Raw genomic sequence first — 16,494 nt, 5'->3', positions numbered from 1 at the left:
TAACACGTTACGGTTGCTACAAAGCTAGCAACAAAATGACCGCTTTAAACAGAATAAGAACGTGCCATTTTGTGACATTTTGATAATTGAATTAGTTTTTTGTTTTTCAATAAATGATGAAAATTTACGTATTGAATAAAACAGTTCTGATGTATCAAAATGCACGTATTTTTTTTTGTGTGCAAAAAAGTGACTCCGTGGGCCGCCATACACAAATAGCCCAACCCATGGCATAAACCATCCCAAAAGGACAATCACCCAATTTCACCCTAAACCACCCCATAAATCGAAAAAACAACTCCTGCACGCTTAGCGTGCCTATGTTTTTAAGGGAAACTGTCACAAGCTTCACTTCAAAAATTCAAGAGCCTAAAGACGTATGGAAACCTATAAATAGTGATCCAGTTTCGTTAAAATTTACTATGCCAGTGTACTGAAGCGATAAACAAGTGATATTATTGTGATGCTATCAGGAAATTCTGAGATCTCAAATTGAAAAAGTTAGGCTGACTTTTTCAAGTTCTGCCCTTGTGACCTGGAAAAACAACTAAAACCTAACAACGGCTCCCAACTTCCTACGACAATAATTGACTTTATATCTTCATCTTGATGTTTTAGGCGCATTAAGTGTACGAGCGAGAGTACTTCGCCAATTTTAGTACTTTTTACTGAAAAGCAGAAAAATCACCGCGACAGTGTCCCTTATAACTCACTAACATTGGCTCATTTTTCTACCTGTGTTTCCTCAAGACTGCTCTTGTCGAATGACGGGTTGTATTTAAATGAGTACTGCTTAAGTTGATGAGCCCCTGGTAACTGTTCCAACATGGAAACAACAGATTCCTGTGGGAAAAAATATAACAGATTTAAACATGGTTTCTATTTTCTCTGTTACATAAAAATGTTTACAAGACAAACGAGTCATGATCGCTCACCTGATGAACTCCAAACATCGCTTTACCATTCACGCCTAGAAAGAACAAATCACAAAATCAATTGGAAAGTTTTCTTTTTTCTTTAACGACAGTCACCCCTCGAGAAAAGGGGAGGGCAAAGACTATTATGTAACAGTCAATGCTAGTTAATGGCAGGGTTATTCCCCATCATTCAATTTGCCGATACCTATTTATACACCTGGGTGAAGAGAGGCACTATACGAGAGTAAAGTGTCTTGCCTAAGAACACAACGCAGTGCCCCGGCCAGGTCTTGAACACAGACCACTTCGATCTGGAGTTCAGCACACTAACCAGAAGGCCACCGCACCTCCCACCAAATTAAAGGAAACAGAAATAAAACACAGTACCTGCAAAGGGAACCAGCTTCAAAAGACGATCTATCCTGGCTTCCTGTACCATTTCGAAGACTTGCTTCCAAGCACCTAGGAACAAAAGATAGATCCGACATCAGTTGGGACTAACTAGCTTTCCCTGTAAAGATCCCGTCAAACGAAGTCGCAAGTTGAACTTTCGTGCAGACTTGCGTTGAGTGGCCGAACAGACTCGCAAGTTTACTTGCAAGTGCACGGAAGTTGCAAAACAAAAAAAGAAACAAAAACAAACATTTGCCCAAGAACACAAAAACAGTAAACCCAACCAGTGCTCGAACCAATACTCGGCAATCCGGAGTCAACTGAGCTATCAATTACGCCATTGTGTCTCCCTATATACTAATAAAACCGTTCATAAAACAGAACAACAGGCGGACATACCTTCACATGTATTCGCCTCAATTCTAACTTCTTCGTCACTCGTGATGACAAAAGACACACAAAGTTCCTCGCTATGCAAAGCATTTTCTCTCTCTCGAAGATTCACTAACCAAGACTTAGTAGATTTTTCCTTCACGGGCGAATTTAAGATATCTCCGTCTCCACATTTTGCAACCACTTCATTGTCGCAGTTTAATTGTCTTACAGTCTGAGGAATACTGTCCTCAAAACTAATTGTTCTCTTCACTGCGGGCGGCGTTTTTCTACTTCTAGACGGCGCAGCTTTTTGCGGAGAAGGATCCTTAGGAACGGGTGAAGATTTTTCAACATAAACAGGATTAATCATGGCTGGTAAATGGTTTGTCTGTCTGTTTAAGTGCTCGATGAGTTTTCTTGGAGAATGTGAAGGAGAAGTAGGTAAAGGTTTTTGAGGAGCCGGAAGAATTCTTCTCAGTTTCGATAAATGTGAGCTCGAAGGTCCCAAGTTTGTATCCTTATTAAAGAGAACTCCTGGAAATACAGTGTGGTTAATTAATGAAGGGCCCGGGTGAGGGGCAATTCTTTTAAGTTTCTTTCCAAAAGAGCTGTTCAAATAGTCACTTGTTATATTGTTGCAAGGAGGCGCCATGTTCTTTATATCTCCGTGAGATGAAGACATGTTTTTCGTTGCCTTTTCCTTTTTGTTCACTTCCTCGTGAGAAATAACTTTGTGAAGATGTTGTTGATCAATTAAATCCTTGACTTCTTGTTGCGATTTCTTGTGCGAAGATTTTATTTTCTTCTCTTCTACTGTACAGTAATAACGACATCTTTTCATCGGATCCTTCACGCTCCAGTAAAGCCGACTTGTTCTGGCAAAATAACAACAAAAAGTCATAAATTAGCAAAAACGGTTGAAACACTTTTGTGAAAAAAAGTGATCGTGAACGATAAATAATAATTTACATCTCTGTAAAAAGAACAAAGCAATATAGAACAAAAGTAGTCTGTTCCGGGTTCTCTATCCTTGTAAAAAAAAAAACATACAGGAAGGAATTTTGCGTTTAAAAACTGTTTGGGTTTATATTTGAAAGGGGTGTCGCATCTGAACTTTGGAGGGGGGGGGAGGTTTAAAGGGCTTATTTTCGGCGGTGGGGGGAGGTTATTAACGAAATTTTACGGTAAGGGACACATCAATACTAAACTAATATTGATAAGGAAGGGGGTGGTGAAGGTGGGGTCTATTTTTCATGTATTTTTCGCTTCAAAATTGGGCAAAACCGCGAAAGTGTTTTAAGTCCTTTCCTATCAGACTTAGGGCTTAGAAGAAAGGCTACTAAAAATTCCACTATAAATCCAACTACAAGAAATGAAGTTTTATGACAAACCTGTAACCGATCGGATATATCGTTTGTTTGGTGTCTGAATATTCGCTCAGTTTACCAATGTTTTCAACAGTAAGAGAACCTATAAAAGAAACAATTAAATATTCTTAAAGAACACTGCCTCTACTCGGTACGTTGTTTATCAAGAATCTTACACATTCAGTTTGTGGCAAATTCAAGATCTTTTCAAGGCCACATGGATTAGTTCAAGAACTTTTTACGGCCACATAAAAGATTCAAGGGAGTTTAAGGGCTTACTCAAGTCAACTCCACCAAATGATTTTGTACATCTTTAGATCAGACGTTATGAACCGAAAACTCGTGTTTTGAGCAGCATACCTTGTACAAGGTTGATAGAGTGAGGTTCAAATCCTCTTGACAGCTTCTTTGTCGCTCGGATTTTACTCATGTCCACACAAACACGACGCTCCACACAGAAGTCGTCATTTACCATCAGCAGCTGATAAAATAGAGCAAAAAATATGTCAGTAAATTGCAACTGTGACTATTTATTGCTCAAGGGCCAAAGTTCATCAATTAATTTGCGCCCCAAAAAAAGGGGACGATTATTCGAGGGGTGGGGCATTACTCGAGGAAGTTAGTTATACAAATCTTGCTTGCTGGAAGTCCTGCTTTCAAGATTTTGTTTTATTATTCCAACAAGTTCACTGAATACCCGCTTTCTAACAAATGTTCTCAGTTTAGTTTCTTTGACTAATTTTCAACGTCAGTTTCCTCGGCGTCAGAGTGGGAGTCATATATCAGTCTTGTTAAACGAAAAACTTCTTTCCTATCCAAGGTGTAAATGGAATAGGGAAAGGGAATAGTTGAAAGAAACGGGAGGGAGAAAGGGTTAATCATTTAATGTGGGTGGGCGCAGGCGCGCGTGCGTGCGTGTGTAGGACATTGTTCAAGGAGGCGATTATTTCATTGGGAGGGGGGGGGGGGGGGGGGCAGGCTTAATAGAGGGACGGCTATAATTCGAGGACTTCGAACAAACCTGTTTCTTGGTCCTAAAGGAATGTTGAGCACAGTAGACCTTCTTGTCATCTTGAAACTCTGCTTTTGCATTTTTTGCACACATGAAGTGATAATTCTGTGGACAGCGAGGTTCACAGCAGCCCACAGTGGCTCCAACTTCACCACAATGCTCACATTTCTATCAGCAGAGAAAATAATTGATTACTGAGAATAAGTTCAACAACAGCAGCAACAAAAACAAAACTCTCGAGACTTACAAATATAAAAAAAATTCTCAAGACTTGCAAATGTAAAAAAAAAAAAAAAAACTCTCGGGACTTACAAATATAAAAAAAACTCTCAAGACTTGCAAATATAAAAAAAACTCTCGGGACTTACAAATATAAAAAAAAACTCTCAAGACTTGCAAATATAAAAAAAACTCTCGGGACTTACAAATATAAAAAAAAAACTCTCAAGACTTACAAATATAAAAAAACTCTCGAGACTTACAAATATAAAAAAAAAACTCTCAAGACTTGCAAATATAAAAAAAAACTCTCGGGACTTACAAATATAAAAAAAAACTCTTGAGACTTACAAAAAAACACAAAATTAGCTCTACGAATGGTCAACAAACGACTCTGGCGAATATAAAAAGGAAAAAAAACGCTCTACCACAGGGGACTTAGTATGAACTAATAAATAAGCTGTGTTTAAAAGTTCAGTCAACTCTCTCTCTCTTAACGGACACCTGGTTTTGGTCCCGTTCCTGTTTTTCAGTCATTTTGCTTTAACTAAACTCCCTATAAGACGGACACCTCTGTAAGACGGACAGTTGGAGCCAGTCCTGACAGTGTCCGCTTGAGAGAGAGAGTTGACTGTATAAAGAATCAAGGTTATACCATCTGTTTGCCCCTGGATATAGCCACTTGTACATTCTGTAAACGACCCTCATCATCTTCAAACACTTCAGCAGACCACAGACCACAATTAACATGAACCCACTCATCCAAACCACAACAGAGAAGACGGCCAGCTCCAGGGGAATCAGCGTCACTCATCACACCACACAGGAGACACTTCCTGGTATCCTCCTAAAAATTAAAAAATAATAACAAAATAAAAATTAAATTTTGATGTTTCTGCGAATAGTGTTATGCTGATTTTCATTTTTTTTATTAACTTTAAAGGAGTACACCACAAATGGCACAATGTCACCTGCTTTGATTGTTCATAACGGCTATTTAGTAAATAAACCCCTTCAGGCAGCTAGTATATTGGAGGATAATGCCCGAGGCTGAAAGATTGTCAAAAAATGAACAGTTGGCTGAGAAGCGAAGCTTGGAGGGCAACTGGGAAATTTTGAGGACAATCTTTCAGCCAAGGGCATTATCCTCCAATATACCAGCAAGCCAGAAAGGGGTTTATTTATTTTATAACCCTCCGGTTTCTTTCTACAACGCGCTTCATCGCCAGTAAATTTGTAGGAAAAAACCTACGTAATAAACCCGGCTTAACTGTGGTTGAAACAAATGTAAATTGATTGTTTTACGTGATTTTTAACTCTGTGATTTCATTAAAAGTTAGAATTTTGAATAAGGTGACTTCAATCGTTTGTTTTGTGCCTGCCTATAAAATCGAGCGACGGATATCAAATCGGACGGGGTATATTCGCTGATACCCGTGGTTCAATTTTGTAACACGTGATGCGTTTTGTCCAATGAGCGCGTGCAAAAATTAATGGGTGGGTTATAACTTTCGACATCCATAGTTCAACATCATCTCTTGATGTGCTGTTTGATATGAGCCAATCAAAACTGATGCATACCAGTGTTGGATTCATGCAAATGAGCCCACATGTTCAGAAGTTCATGCTAGCAGGCTGTGATTGGTGTTTTTGATATGTCTTGCATGTAGAGCATGTTGAAAGATGGATGTAAAGAGATAGACGCCATGCACATAACACTAAAGAGGGTGTAAATCAAAGGAAACATCCAAACAATAGTTTCCTAACGTAGAAATACACCAAAGAAAATAAACAAGGATGGTTATGACTAAAATGGTTAAGCCTGCATCGGGCAGGCATGAAGCAGCTAGAAGTATTTCTACTCCCACCTGGATGGGATGCTAGTCCATTGCAGAGTTACCCCCTCCTTACCCAGCATTAGTTTGGCAGTACCCATCTAATACACCAGGATGGAGAGAGGCACTGTAAGTAAGTGTCTTGCCCAAGAACACAACGCAGTGACCTCAGCCAGGGCTCAAACCCGGACTGCTTGAGTCCAGCATTCTAACCACCAGGCCGCCGCACCTTCCGCAATGGTTACCACAAAGGAATATTAAATTAGATTTCAAATGACAAAAGTGAAAAAAAACAGTCAATAGTCTCAAAGTGTGCCATCCCTGACTAAGCTCCTTCAAGCTCTAATTAACTGCATTACCTTGTCTAATGGCTGCTGCTGTTTTTCTTCATCATTATTGCTGTCGGTTTCCATGGGTTCCTCATTAGCAACTTGTTCTTTTTGCTGATCTTGGTCATTGTCTGTCTCCATCTTTTCCTCTTCAGCTACAAATTCACAACACATGCAATCAAAGATTTTTGTTAATAGGGTCTGTAATTACATTTTAAACTTATTAATTACCCCCCCCCCCCCGGGCAACCTGTAACATTTTAATTACTTGTCACTGTATTTACCAGTTCTGTGCTTACATTTTATAACATCAACACTTTTTTGACATTGGGCTTATTTAGAGAAACAATTGTTAGAGAAGAAAGCTTTCATGAGAAAAAAATTGTTATAAGAACAGAAAATTATAATTTGGACAGTGGGATTGTTTACAGCAGAGAACATAAGAACAGAAAACTATTCTACTACAGTCAACTCCCTCTAAAACTGACACCTTCGGGATGAGCTCCAGCTGTCTGTCTTAGAGAGGTGTCCATCTTATAGAAAGTTAAGTTACAGTAAAATGACTGAAAAACGAAAGGGGCAGGACCCAACACCAGATTTGTTTTATAGGGTGTCCGTCTTCGGGTTAGAGAGAGGACGACACCCCGACAGAATTATTTGTAAGGCTGGAATACAAACACTTACCATTTATCTCGTGCTGTGATGGCAAAGAACTAGACGGAAGATTTTCTGAAGAAGGGGACTGAGTTTGACTGTCAGGTAGAGTATCTGAGTTTGTTTTACTGTCAAGTGGAGTATCTGAGTTGGTTTTGCTGTCAAGTGCAGTATCGGATTTCGCTTGGCTGTTCTTTAAGGAGACGTAAGAATGATCCCACGTCTCGTAAGCAATGCTGGGTCCAATTATTCCACTGTAACAAAGGAAAAAAATCAGCTTTGGGAAAAATTAGACTAAAAAGGAAATAGAAAATGCAAATGTGTGTTTATAACTTTGATGCAAACAAATGCATGACCAAGTGCAAGAGAAATACCGTAAACACCCGCGGATAAGCCGCACCCGCAGATAAGCCGCACCCTGAGTTTAACAACTCAAATGTTGGAAAAAAAAAGTTTTTTGAAAGTAAATCAAAGAAAATCCAAAGTCGAGTCAAAAATCCAAAGTTGAGTCTTTAGGAAGACTTCTTCATCGAACGTTAACTCATGAACATTGAAACGGAAAATACTTCAGTCTTACCCACAATTTGAGCTCTTTAATATAATGAAAACCAACTTTGACATATTATGGGTGATCTTTTTCTGGCATTTGTTGACAGGTATTTCTTCATTCAACGCAGTTTTTCCATAGATTTTTGTGCGGCAACAACAAGAACGTGCATTTGCCGAACGTTCGTAGCTTAGTAACCAGGCATTTGATCGGACGCAAAATATGGGACTAGGGCGAGAACGTAAAGCAAAACAAGATGGCGATGGAGGCGTTCCATTCTCGTCCCCATAGCCCTCCGTTTCTCTTAGCCGGCAGGGCCTTGGCATGAGGAAACGAAGGGCTCTGGGGACACAGGATTTCCAGTCCTAGATTCTAGGACTTCCTGTCTTCATGTATGCAGTCACGACGTTTCAAAAGAATGTATGAGAGAGTCGTTACGTTTTCAACTTCCGTTTTGGAATTCTTTGTTCCAAACAGCCAATCAAAAAAAATTCGAATTAATTCAAAACTCCTATGTCCCCAGAGCCCTCCGTTTTCTCGTGCCAAGCCGGCTAAGAGAAACGAAGGGCTATGGGGACGAGAATGGAGGCGTTCGGGTTTCGTGGCTATCATATCGACAAAATAAAAGAGATTTGGGAGCCATCTATTGGAGATAAACTCGTTGCATGAAAAGAGTTTCGTAATCAGTTCGACAAATTTTCCATCAAAGTGCAAAATGAAAAAGAAACAATAGGACATCTTCCTCGTGAATACTCGTGGTATTTTCTCGCTCGTAAAGTATCAATATTACTGTTTAAGTTATAGGCCATTGTCGACTCTGGAAACAGTATAGGAGCTGTCAAACTTGCAAAAGTAATGACCGGTACTCTCTTGTAGTTTTATGTTATATTAATTTACATTATTTTCCATAAATTAGTGTCAGTTCACGAAAATTTACGGCACCTTTTTCCGAATGTTCCCGCAGATAAGCCGCACCCTCAATTTCGAGCGAAAATTTTTGGCAAAAAGGTGCGGCTTATCTGCGGGTTTTTACGGTAATTCTATACAAATATTTCTTATTTCACACTGGTAGTGAAACCTTAGATAAAGTCTGTCTCAATCCTGGGGGACTAGTAAGAGTAGCACTGTGGTTTATCAGTAATGACGCTTGACACAAGTCTCTGTAGCACAAAGTGACTACAGATGTTGCCCCTCCCCCCCCCCACCCCTGGATGGGATGCTTGTCCATCGGGTGTTACCCATCCTCCCAACACTTGTCAATTTGACCCAAAAAATTGTTATAATTTTTTATTCATACTCTTGTGGGAAGCATGGTGGCCTAATGATTTACGTGCTGGACATTTGATCAAGTGGTCCAGCTTTGAGCCTTGGCTGGGGTCACTGTTTTGTGTTGGCTCTCTCAACGCAGGTGTATAAATGGGTACTGGTGAACTTAATGCTGGGGGTAACCCTTCAATGGACTAGCATCCTAGCCAGGGGGAGAAAAAATACTTCTAGTCGCTTGCTGCTATGGAAACTGAGATAAGCTCCAGCCTTAATGATGGGCCTCTAGGCGCTTATCCTGACTTTACCTACTCTTACTCTTAGGTGCAAAAGAGGCACTGTGATAGTGAAAGTGTTTTGCCTAAGAATGCAACTCAAGGAGTTTAATATTTGCATAAGACAGAAACTCCATTGTGATTGGATGAATAAAATTATGAAGCCAGCAATCATTGCAGATTGTGTGTTGAATTCAGAGCTATTTAATTGCTTACTTGGGAGGGCACTGTTGTCTGTTCTCGTCATTATCCTCAGAATCTTTATTACTCTTGATCTTATGCCAGGGAAACATTGATGCTATCTCCTGTTAATTACAAGTAAAAAGAAATGTGTTAATCTTGTTTGATTATCATATTCTTTCCACTTCTTTGTTATTTATACACAATGTAGTACTAGCTTCTTATTCGATTCTTCTTTCATCAAAGGCTCTATGAGCAAAGGTTACATTAAAGGGTACCATAAAATTCCGAAAATAGGCCCCCATCTCTGGAGGACTCGTTTTGAAATAGAGGCAAAAGGCAACTCAGTAATGGCCTATTTTAGCCAAGTCCATTCAGCATTCACACATTCGATCAGTGCACATGTATTACTCTATTACATACACTTTACCCTCATATAGTCAAGCCATAATAAATGACAAAACAAAACAGAATAAAAATATTATTTACAAGGCTAAAAAAGTTATAAAATTTTAAAAAGGAACCGAACGTTTTCGACTTGTTGTCAACCCTGATGATGACAACAAGTCGAAAACGTTCGGTTCCTTTTTAAAATTTTATAACTTTTTTAGCCTTGTAAATAATATTTTTATCTTTTTAGCGAACATTATGACAACAAAACAGAATAAGTGTTGTAAATACTTTGTTAGCAGACTCACCCTACAAAATGTTACGTAAAGAGATCCCCATTGTTTCGTCAGCTCAGGGTCTGATGACACAAGTCTGAACACTTTGTCCAAAATTTTGGTCACTTCGTCACAAAAACTTTCCTGTTGAGAAAGTACAGGCAATCACATGATTTGGAGTGCAATTTAGTACATATAACATTGAGAACATTTTTCAAAGGCTAACAAATTTGTAGTTCTCAAAAATCTAATGAATGCATATTTATTGGGATTGATTGTCATGCTCTCTGCTAATCAGCATACATTTTAACAAAAGGATGAGTTTGATTCTTGTTTCTGTAAATATATATGGTACACTTGAAGAACAGTAAGGAGTTTACCTTGTAGCATTAACAAAATTCCCACTTATCAAGAAAGAGAATTCCCTGGCAATTGCAGCAGTGTAGCAGCTCTTGTAAGCTTTTAATTCTACTGGTCCTCCAGTGTTCCACGCTATTGTTTTGGGGTCTAGCCAAGGGTCATTGAACCTGTTGTTTGTTCTATTATTCTTTTAAAGAGTCGTGGGCCATTTAATACCGGTATGTGAGACCTTGGGAGAACTGCTACCTGACCTAGCAATTCTTTTACCCTGAACCAGCTTGGCTGACTGCAACTTGTAACATTTTAAAAGGGACTTTGTTTCCTTTTCTTCATTGTTAAAACAAAAAAACTTTAACAGGCACAACACCACTGAAAGTGTTGTATTTCTATAAGGAATCATTTTACTTTTTTTGTCAACTGCACGGTGCAGTCGATTACAAACGTCTTCGATTTTTACTTACCACTGTGATGTACTTTTGATCTTTCACTTTTGCCATAACTGCATCCAGATCTTTAGGGTATCCATTGTCAGTCTGAAGCTGTTGTGTTGACAAAAAAATGCACAAGGGTTAGGGGTGAGGTCACATCACAACATAGCCCAGATCACTTTTAACTTGTGTCATATTTTGCCATTAAGGAGTTACTGATCATTACACACTAGTAAAAGATAAATCTGCATGGAAGATAAGGTTTTCATGGGCCTAGAAACCTACAACTGCCAGTGCTTATTTTGGTTTCTGAAGAGAAGCACACTTAACACACTAAAATGTCTTGGGGTAAGGCTATGTACCACGAGAGGTATGGTTGCCTAATGGTAAAAGCATCAGACTCCTGATTGGGCAGTCTGGGTTTGAGCCTTGGCCAGGGTCACTATTGGCCGTTCCGAGGTTGCGCAGGGAACTGGGGCGAGTTTCAAATTTTACGTAATCGATAATCTGACACCACCACATGAAAGATCGCAGTGAGATTGGTCATTTGACCAGGTTTGATGCTTTCAGGATGAACAGAAACGAAGTTATGGACCTTAAAACACGGTTCAAAATCCATACAAACGTCTCTAATTGTGAGCTAGCGTCCCCCAAAACCATATAAACTCTTAAAATTTGTGTCCATTTTGTGACAGCTGTAAAATCCTGCCAAAGACCCATTATTTGAAAGAAACTAAGATGAAAATCACTATGTTTGCCCATTTTAAGGGTATCACAAAAATCAAAAAATATTTAAGAGTTTATATGGTTTGGGGGGACACTGTCTCAAAATTAGAGACGTTTGTATGGATTTCTAACCATGTTTCAAGGCCTATAACTTCGTCTCTGTTCATCCTAAAAGCGTCAAACTTGGTCAAATGACCAATCTCACCGAGTTTTTTCATGTGGTGGTGTCAGATTATCGATTGCTTAACATTAAAAACTCGCCCCAGTTCCCTGCGCAACCTCGGAATGGCCAATGCTGTGTACTTGGGCAAGACACTTCACTCTTGCAGTGCCTTTCTTCACCCAGGTGTGTAAATGGGTGCCAATGAATTTATTTGCTGTGGGGTGACCCTGTGATGGACTAGCATCCCACCCAGGGTGCAGTACAAATACTTGCCGCTTCATGCTTGCGACATAACACTAGGATTGATACTTGGACTCAAAGCATTGACCGTCAGATCTCAACCCAGACAAGCTTGCCACCAAACCACTACAACTCCACAAAATCTGCTGCTATGTACTAGTCTAGAAATACAAGTCACTTGCTCTGAGCTACTGAACAGGACAATCTGAACCCTTCTTGAGTCTTTTTATTATCTATCATACCTGCTCAAAGTGAGCCGTGAACTGTTCATAAGCCTTGCAAGATTTTATCTCATCCACAACCTAGGAAAAGCAAACAGCAAGAATGTTGCCCTCAAAAATCTACATGCTTATAAAAATCAATATTAATCATATTTCAATGATCAGTCACTATCACTAGATATTTTACCCGTTCATATCCTGCCTCCATTTCCTCCATTAGTTCTTTATACCAAGGTGAAGTCAGCTGATCCTCACAACACTGTCGGCAAATGAACTGTACCTCCTCAGGCAAATCTGCCAAGCATTCATACTGATCGACAGTGATGCCTTGACACTCGGCATGTACCCAGTGGTCGCACTTGGAACAATGCACCATTTTGGAATCAAAGTCATCGTCAGAGTAGCACTTGTCGCAGAGCGGACAGAAATTGTTTTGTTCCCTCTGACGACCGCAGTCTTGACAATGTGTAAACTCAAGCATCCACAGTGCCTCAGGATTCTACAAGAAAAAGTTGGTTAAAAAATGTAGTTTTCTAAGATAAAAAAGGCTAAAAAAGTTACAATAAACCAAAAAATAATATACAAGGACAGTTACAACAGGGATGTAGTTAAGAAAACACTAAGTCAGCTCATCAACAAGCCCAGCTGGCTTTTCTGGCTTTGGCAGCTCTAAACGTTTACCAAAGTGTCTGTTTTCACATGAAATTTCAACCGGATTTCAGTTCTCTTTCAGCCAGTGAAATTAGCCAGCAGCTGACCCTAAGCGAAATCCCGGCTACAATGGAAGGGGATTAAAATGGATTGCTGGCAAAAAATGCATACAAAAAAGGGTCAATTTTTTACTATGTGCCATCCATGACTAACTACTTTAAGTAGCTTTAATACAAAAATGCACTACAAATAAAAAGTTATGAAAGGCCAATGTCATTTTCTATATTTATTTATTTATTTATTTTTTTATATTTCATGAATATTTTTTATGAAATTGAAGTTTCACGACTGTAACCAAAGATAAAGCCTAGATAATTTTAAGTTTCAAAATCGACAATGTCATCCAAAACATAAACAAACTTACATCTCCAGCAGTTCTCCTTCCGCAATTCTTACACTGAACACATCGACCACACACCTGGTGAGAGACATGAAAAGCATTAACTTCTGTCATGTACTTACACGTGTAAGTTTTCATAAGCTCAATTTCATTTAAGGCATTAGCTCAACTTAATTTTTTTACTTTTTTGCGATGGCTGTTTTTATGCTAAAGACGTCTAATCGGAGAATAGAACCCATTCTTTTTTAGAACAAACAGTGACCCTCCATGAAAAACATGGCTTATCAACAAAAGATGTTCGAAATAAAAAACCAGGGGGGCTGGCAGCTACCTTTGATCTTGCCGCTTTTTAGCTTTCAATGATCGCCCCAGTAAAGAAATCTGTCAATCATTCGAGAACCGTACGGAGCATGCGCACAATGCATTGGCAAAAGGAAACAACATGGCGTCGCGTGTCGAGTTGACTGTAGAAAATGAATTCGCTGTTGGTTATTGCCGCTTATTTGCCGTTAGAGTTTTTTGTGGCAGTTCTGAGACAATCAAGACTAATGAAATGAAGGATCAGCTTTGTTTTAGGTTAGTAGAGCAGTTAAAAATTTAAATAAGCAAGGAGCCAGTGGCATGTTTCCGGACAAGCTTCTGAATACATACTGCGTGGGCTGAGATTTTCCCAGTCGAGTGTTATCTCATCTTCACGCCAGCAAAAGAAAATATTTCAATTGCGAGTCTCCTTCACTTATATAGAAAATCAGTAACAGCGTCGAAGTGTTTCACGACTGCCCCTGCTAAGGCCCGAAGCACTCTGTAGTCTACCGTATTTGTCAAGTAGGCTTGAACTTAGCTTTATTAAAGTTTACATTTATATACAGTACCTGTCTCAAGTTCTGTGTCTTTATACAAGCTTAGTTTGCGTATGAAACATCGAATTTATTTTTAGAAATTCATCTTCTGATCGAATGTTTTATGGGAGAATTTATTTCTAGAACCGAATATTGCATATGAAGTGCCGAGTTACTTTCGGTTGAAAATCGAATTTCAAAGCATTTTCCATCATGTCCATGCAAATGGGCCCACAGGAGAACAAACGTTTTCATATTTGATTTCGATTTTTCTTTTTTCCCCTTTGCTGGTGCAAGATCGAGGTGAAGTCAAGGCAAAGAAATCCAAAAAGAATAAATTAATTTATTCACTTAAATTTAAATGGAAAAAGTAATAATAAAAATTGCAGAGGGTATGACTTCAATTACCTAAACTGTGCAATCTGAAGTGCCTTGCTTACACATACAGAAACTGTTGATTATGTTTTGGGTAAATTCTTCGGTTGAACAGGGTCAGAGGGATCACAATTTAATTACAGCAAATAAAGGTGGCAAATTAAATGCTTGTCTTATGTACTGGAAACACTTCAGCACTGGAAAAATGATAAATTTGCCCATCAACAATAGAATGACTGTTGCAAACAAGTACATTGAGCTACCATACTTAATTTTCTCTCCCAGGGTTAATTTCACATCTCCAAATGAGCTACTCATGGGGATGCAACCCCTTGCCGGTAATAAAAAAAATACTACAATATTATTATTGCAATACTGTTTTTCCCCACCCTAAAAATGCACATCTATCATCTATCACTATTTTTTAGGAGACAGTGTGGCCAAGTGGTTTAGGGCACTGGTGTTGTAATTCAGAGAACCCAGGTCAAAACCCTCTACCCAGCAAGCAGCTGAATTTGTTCTCAGATGTCCTGAGATCAAATCCTTGGTCATGCTTTGTAGATAGAGAACTGGTCTGCCTCCTGCTAGTTGGAAATTGTAACTGTTATGTTCATTTAAAATTCTTGTTTCCGTTGAAGCTAAGTGGATGACCACTGTAAACAACTTTAATTTTACATTTTTTTTACATTTACATCTGAAACATTTTCCTGGTCAGCAGGAAAATTATTCAACTGAATGTGAGTAGAAATTGATTATTTCTTTGGACAGGTTGGGCAGTTAAGAATCAACAGGTTAAGTAAGTCTCAATATGTTTTTTTAAAAGTGTCAGATCCCATGCAGTGTCTCAATTATGTCTCTACCAGGTAACATACATGTAGATTTGAGGAGCAGATCCTTTGCAAACTCCACCATGCGGTATAATTGTTTTAATTGCAAAAGCATTTCAAAATAATGAGCTGCCAAAAAACATTTTAAGCCCCCTCAGAACTCAAGTTTCATTTTTTCTCAAGGAAATACAGCAAACCATGGTCCCTAAGTTTAAGGTGACTGACTATGACTGGGGCATTCTACAACCAACCAACCTCCTGCAAGTTTCAATTCTCACCCCACAGGTGTGATAGGCAAAATCTAAATGCAAGTTTACCCCACCAGCTTTCTCAGTGAGCGCCATTATCAGGAAGACATGCTCAGTTCAAAAGTTAATATAAAGAAAACTGTTGCAAACATTACCACCTAATCTTACAACACTAATTGAACATGAAAAAATGTTATTGTAAGTGGTGCAAAACATAAAATAAAAAATACTGGTAGGCCAATTATATTTTGATATATTTTATTTCGATATACTGCATTTCAGTACCATGTTACTCTAAATATTATATTTTAATATTCAAATTCTAACTAGGCTCTGATCTGAGGCTTTGGGAAATAAAACAAAACGAGTCATATCAAATCTTCTGCACTTTCTCAATATTAAACAACTACGGTTCGATGTAAGTCTTACAGAAAAAAACTGCTTGAAAATGGCTACCCTTACCATCATGGCGTCTAGTCCAGAAATAAAGATCGATCAGCTTATCCAGTGTATGAAACAATTACTAAAAATATTCTGCTGTGAGATTTCGCTGTCTTCAATGGGATGTAAAAACCCAGTGGCGGTCCCGTTCGCCGGTTTGCGGCGTAAATTTCACCTGTGATATTTCTTAAAAATCGAAATTTAGATTAAAAGTGCTTAAACCTTCCCCTGGATGTTTGAACGTAGAAACAGTTCTCGAAACGTTTATGAACTTCGCAAACGTCCGTCCGCCATTAACTTCCGCCAAGCCTCCGCCATCTTTGTTTTCAATTAAACTAGTACTTAGTCTCACTCGGCCAAATTTCCAACTGGGGCAATCATCGAGACTCGGTCCCAGGCCTCGCTGCCAGCCCCCCTGTAAAAAACAGTCAGCATCAAACCACTAACAAACTACATTCGAACCCCTTTGGAAACCTGGTTTCGGGGTTTTAAAACCCTTTAAAACCCCTTTTGAAACCTGGTTTCACTTATTTACAATGTTTGA

At 38.9% G+C, this 16,494-nt stretch overlaps 1 protein-coding gene across 1 annotated transcript in view; it reads right to left on the bottom strand.

The window, feature by feature from the left end:
* The window catches only part of LOC144663363 (histone-lysine N-methyltransferase 2B-like), a 34,765-nt gene that overhangs the window by 6,863 nt on the left and 11,408 nt on the right, over positions 1 to 16,494 (bottom strand). Inside the window, exons 11-26 of the mRNA XM_078524271.1 lie at positions 13,245 to 13,298; positions 12,357 to 12,668; positions 12,191 to 12,250; positions 10,853 to 10,930; positions 10,065 to 10,175; positions 9,403 to 9,491; positions 7,132 to 7,355; positions 6,478 to 6,602; positions 4,939 to 5,130; positions 4,074 to 4,232; positions 3,413 to 3,533; positions 3,077 to 3,155; positions 1,710 to 2,560; positions 1,305 to 1,379; positions 936 to 970; positions 736 to 843 (exon numbers count right to left, since the gene is read on the bottom strand). Coding sequence (XP_078380397.1) covers positions 736 to 843; positions 936 to 970; positions 1,305 to 1,379; positions 1,710 to 2,560; positions 3,077 to 3,155; positions 3,413 to 3,533; positions 4,074 to 4,232; positions 4,939 to 5,130; positions 6,478 to 6,602; positions 7,132 to 7,355; positions 9,403 to 9,491; positions 10,065 to 10,175; positions 10,853 to 10,930; positions 12,191 to 12,250; positions 12,357 to 12,668; positions 13,245 to 13,298 — 2,673 coding nt within the window. The remainder of the gene's footprint in view (positions 1 to 735; positions 844 to 935; positions 971 to 1,304; positions 1,380 to 1,709; positions 2,561 to 3,076; positions 3,156 to 3,412; positions 3,534 to 4,073; positions 4,233 to 4,938; positions 5,131 to 6,477; positions 6,603 to 7,131; positions 7,356 to 9,402; positions 9,492 to 10,064; positions 10,176 to 10,852; positions 10,931 to 12,190; positions 12,251 to 12,356; positions 12,669 to 13,244; positions 13,299 to 16,494) is intronic.

The sequence above is a fragment of the Oculina patagonica genome, chromosome 8 (assembly GCF_052425735.1).
Source record: "Oculina patagonica isolate OP01 chromosome 8, crgOcupat, whole genome shotgun sequence".
NCBI lineage: Eukaryota > Metazoa > Cnidaria > Anthozoa > Scleractinia > Oculinidae > Oculina > Oculina patagonica.
Note: the sequence above shows the minus strand (reverse complement) of the source record. Positions and strands in the feature narration are given on the sequence as shown.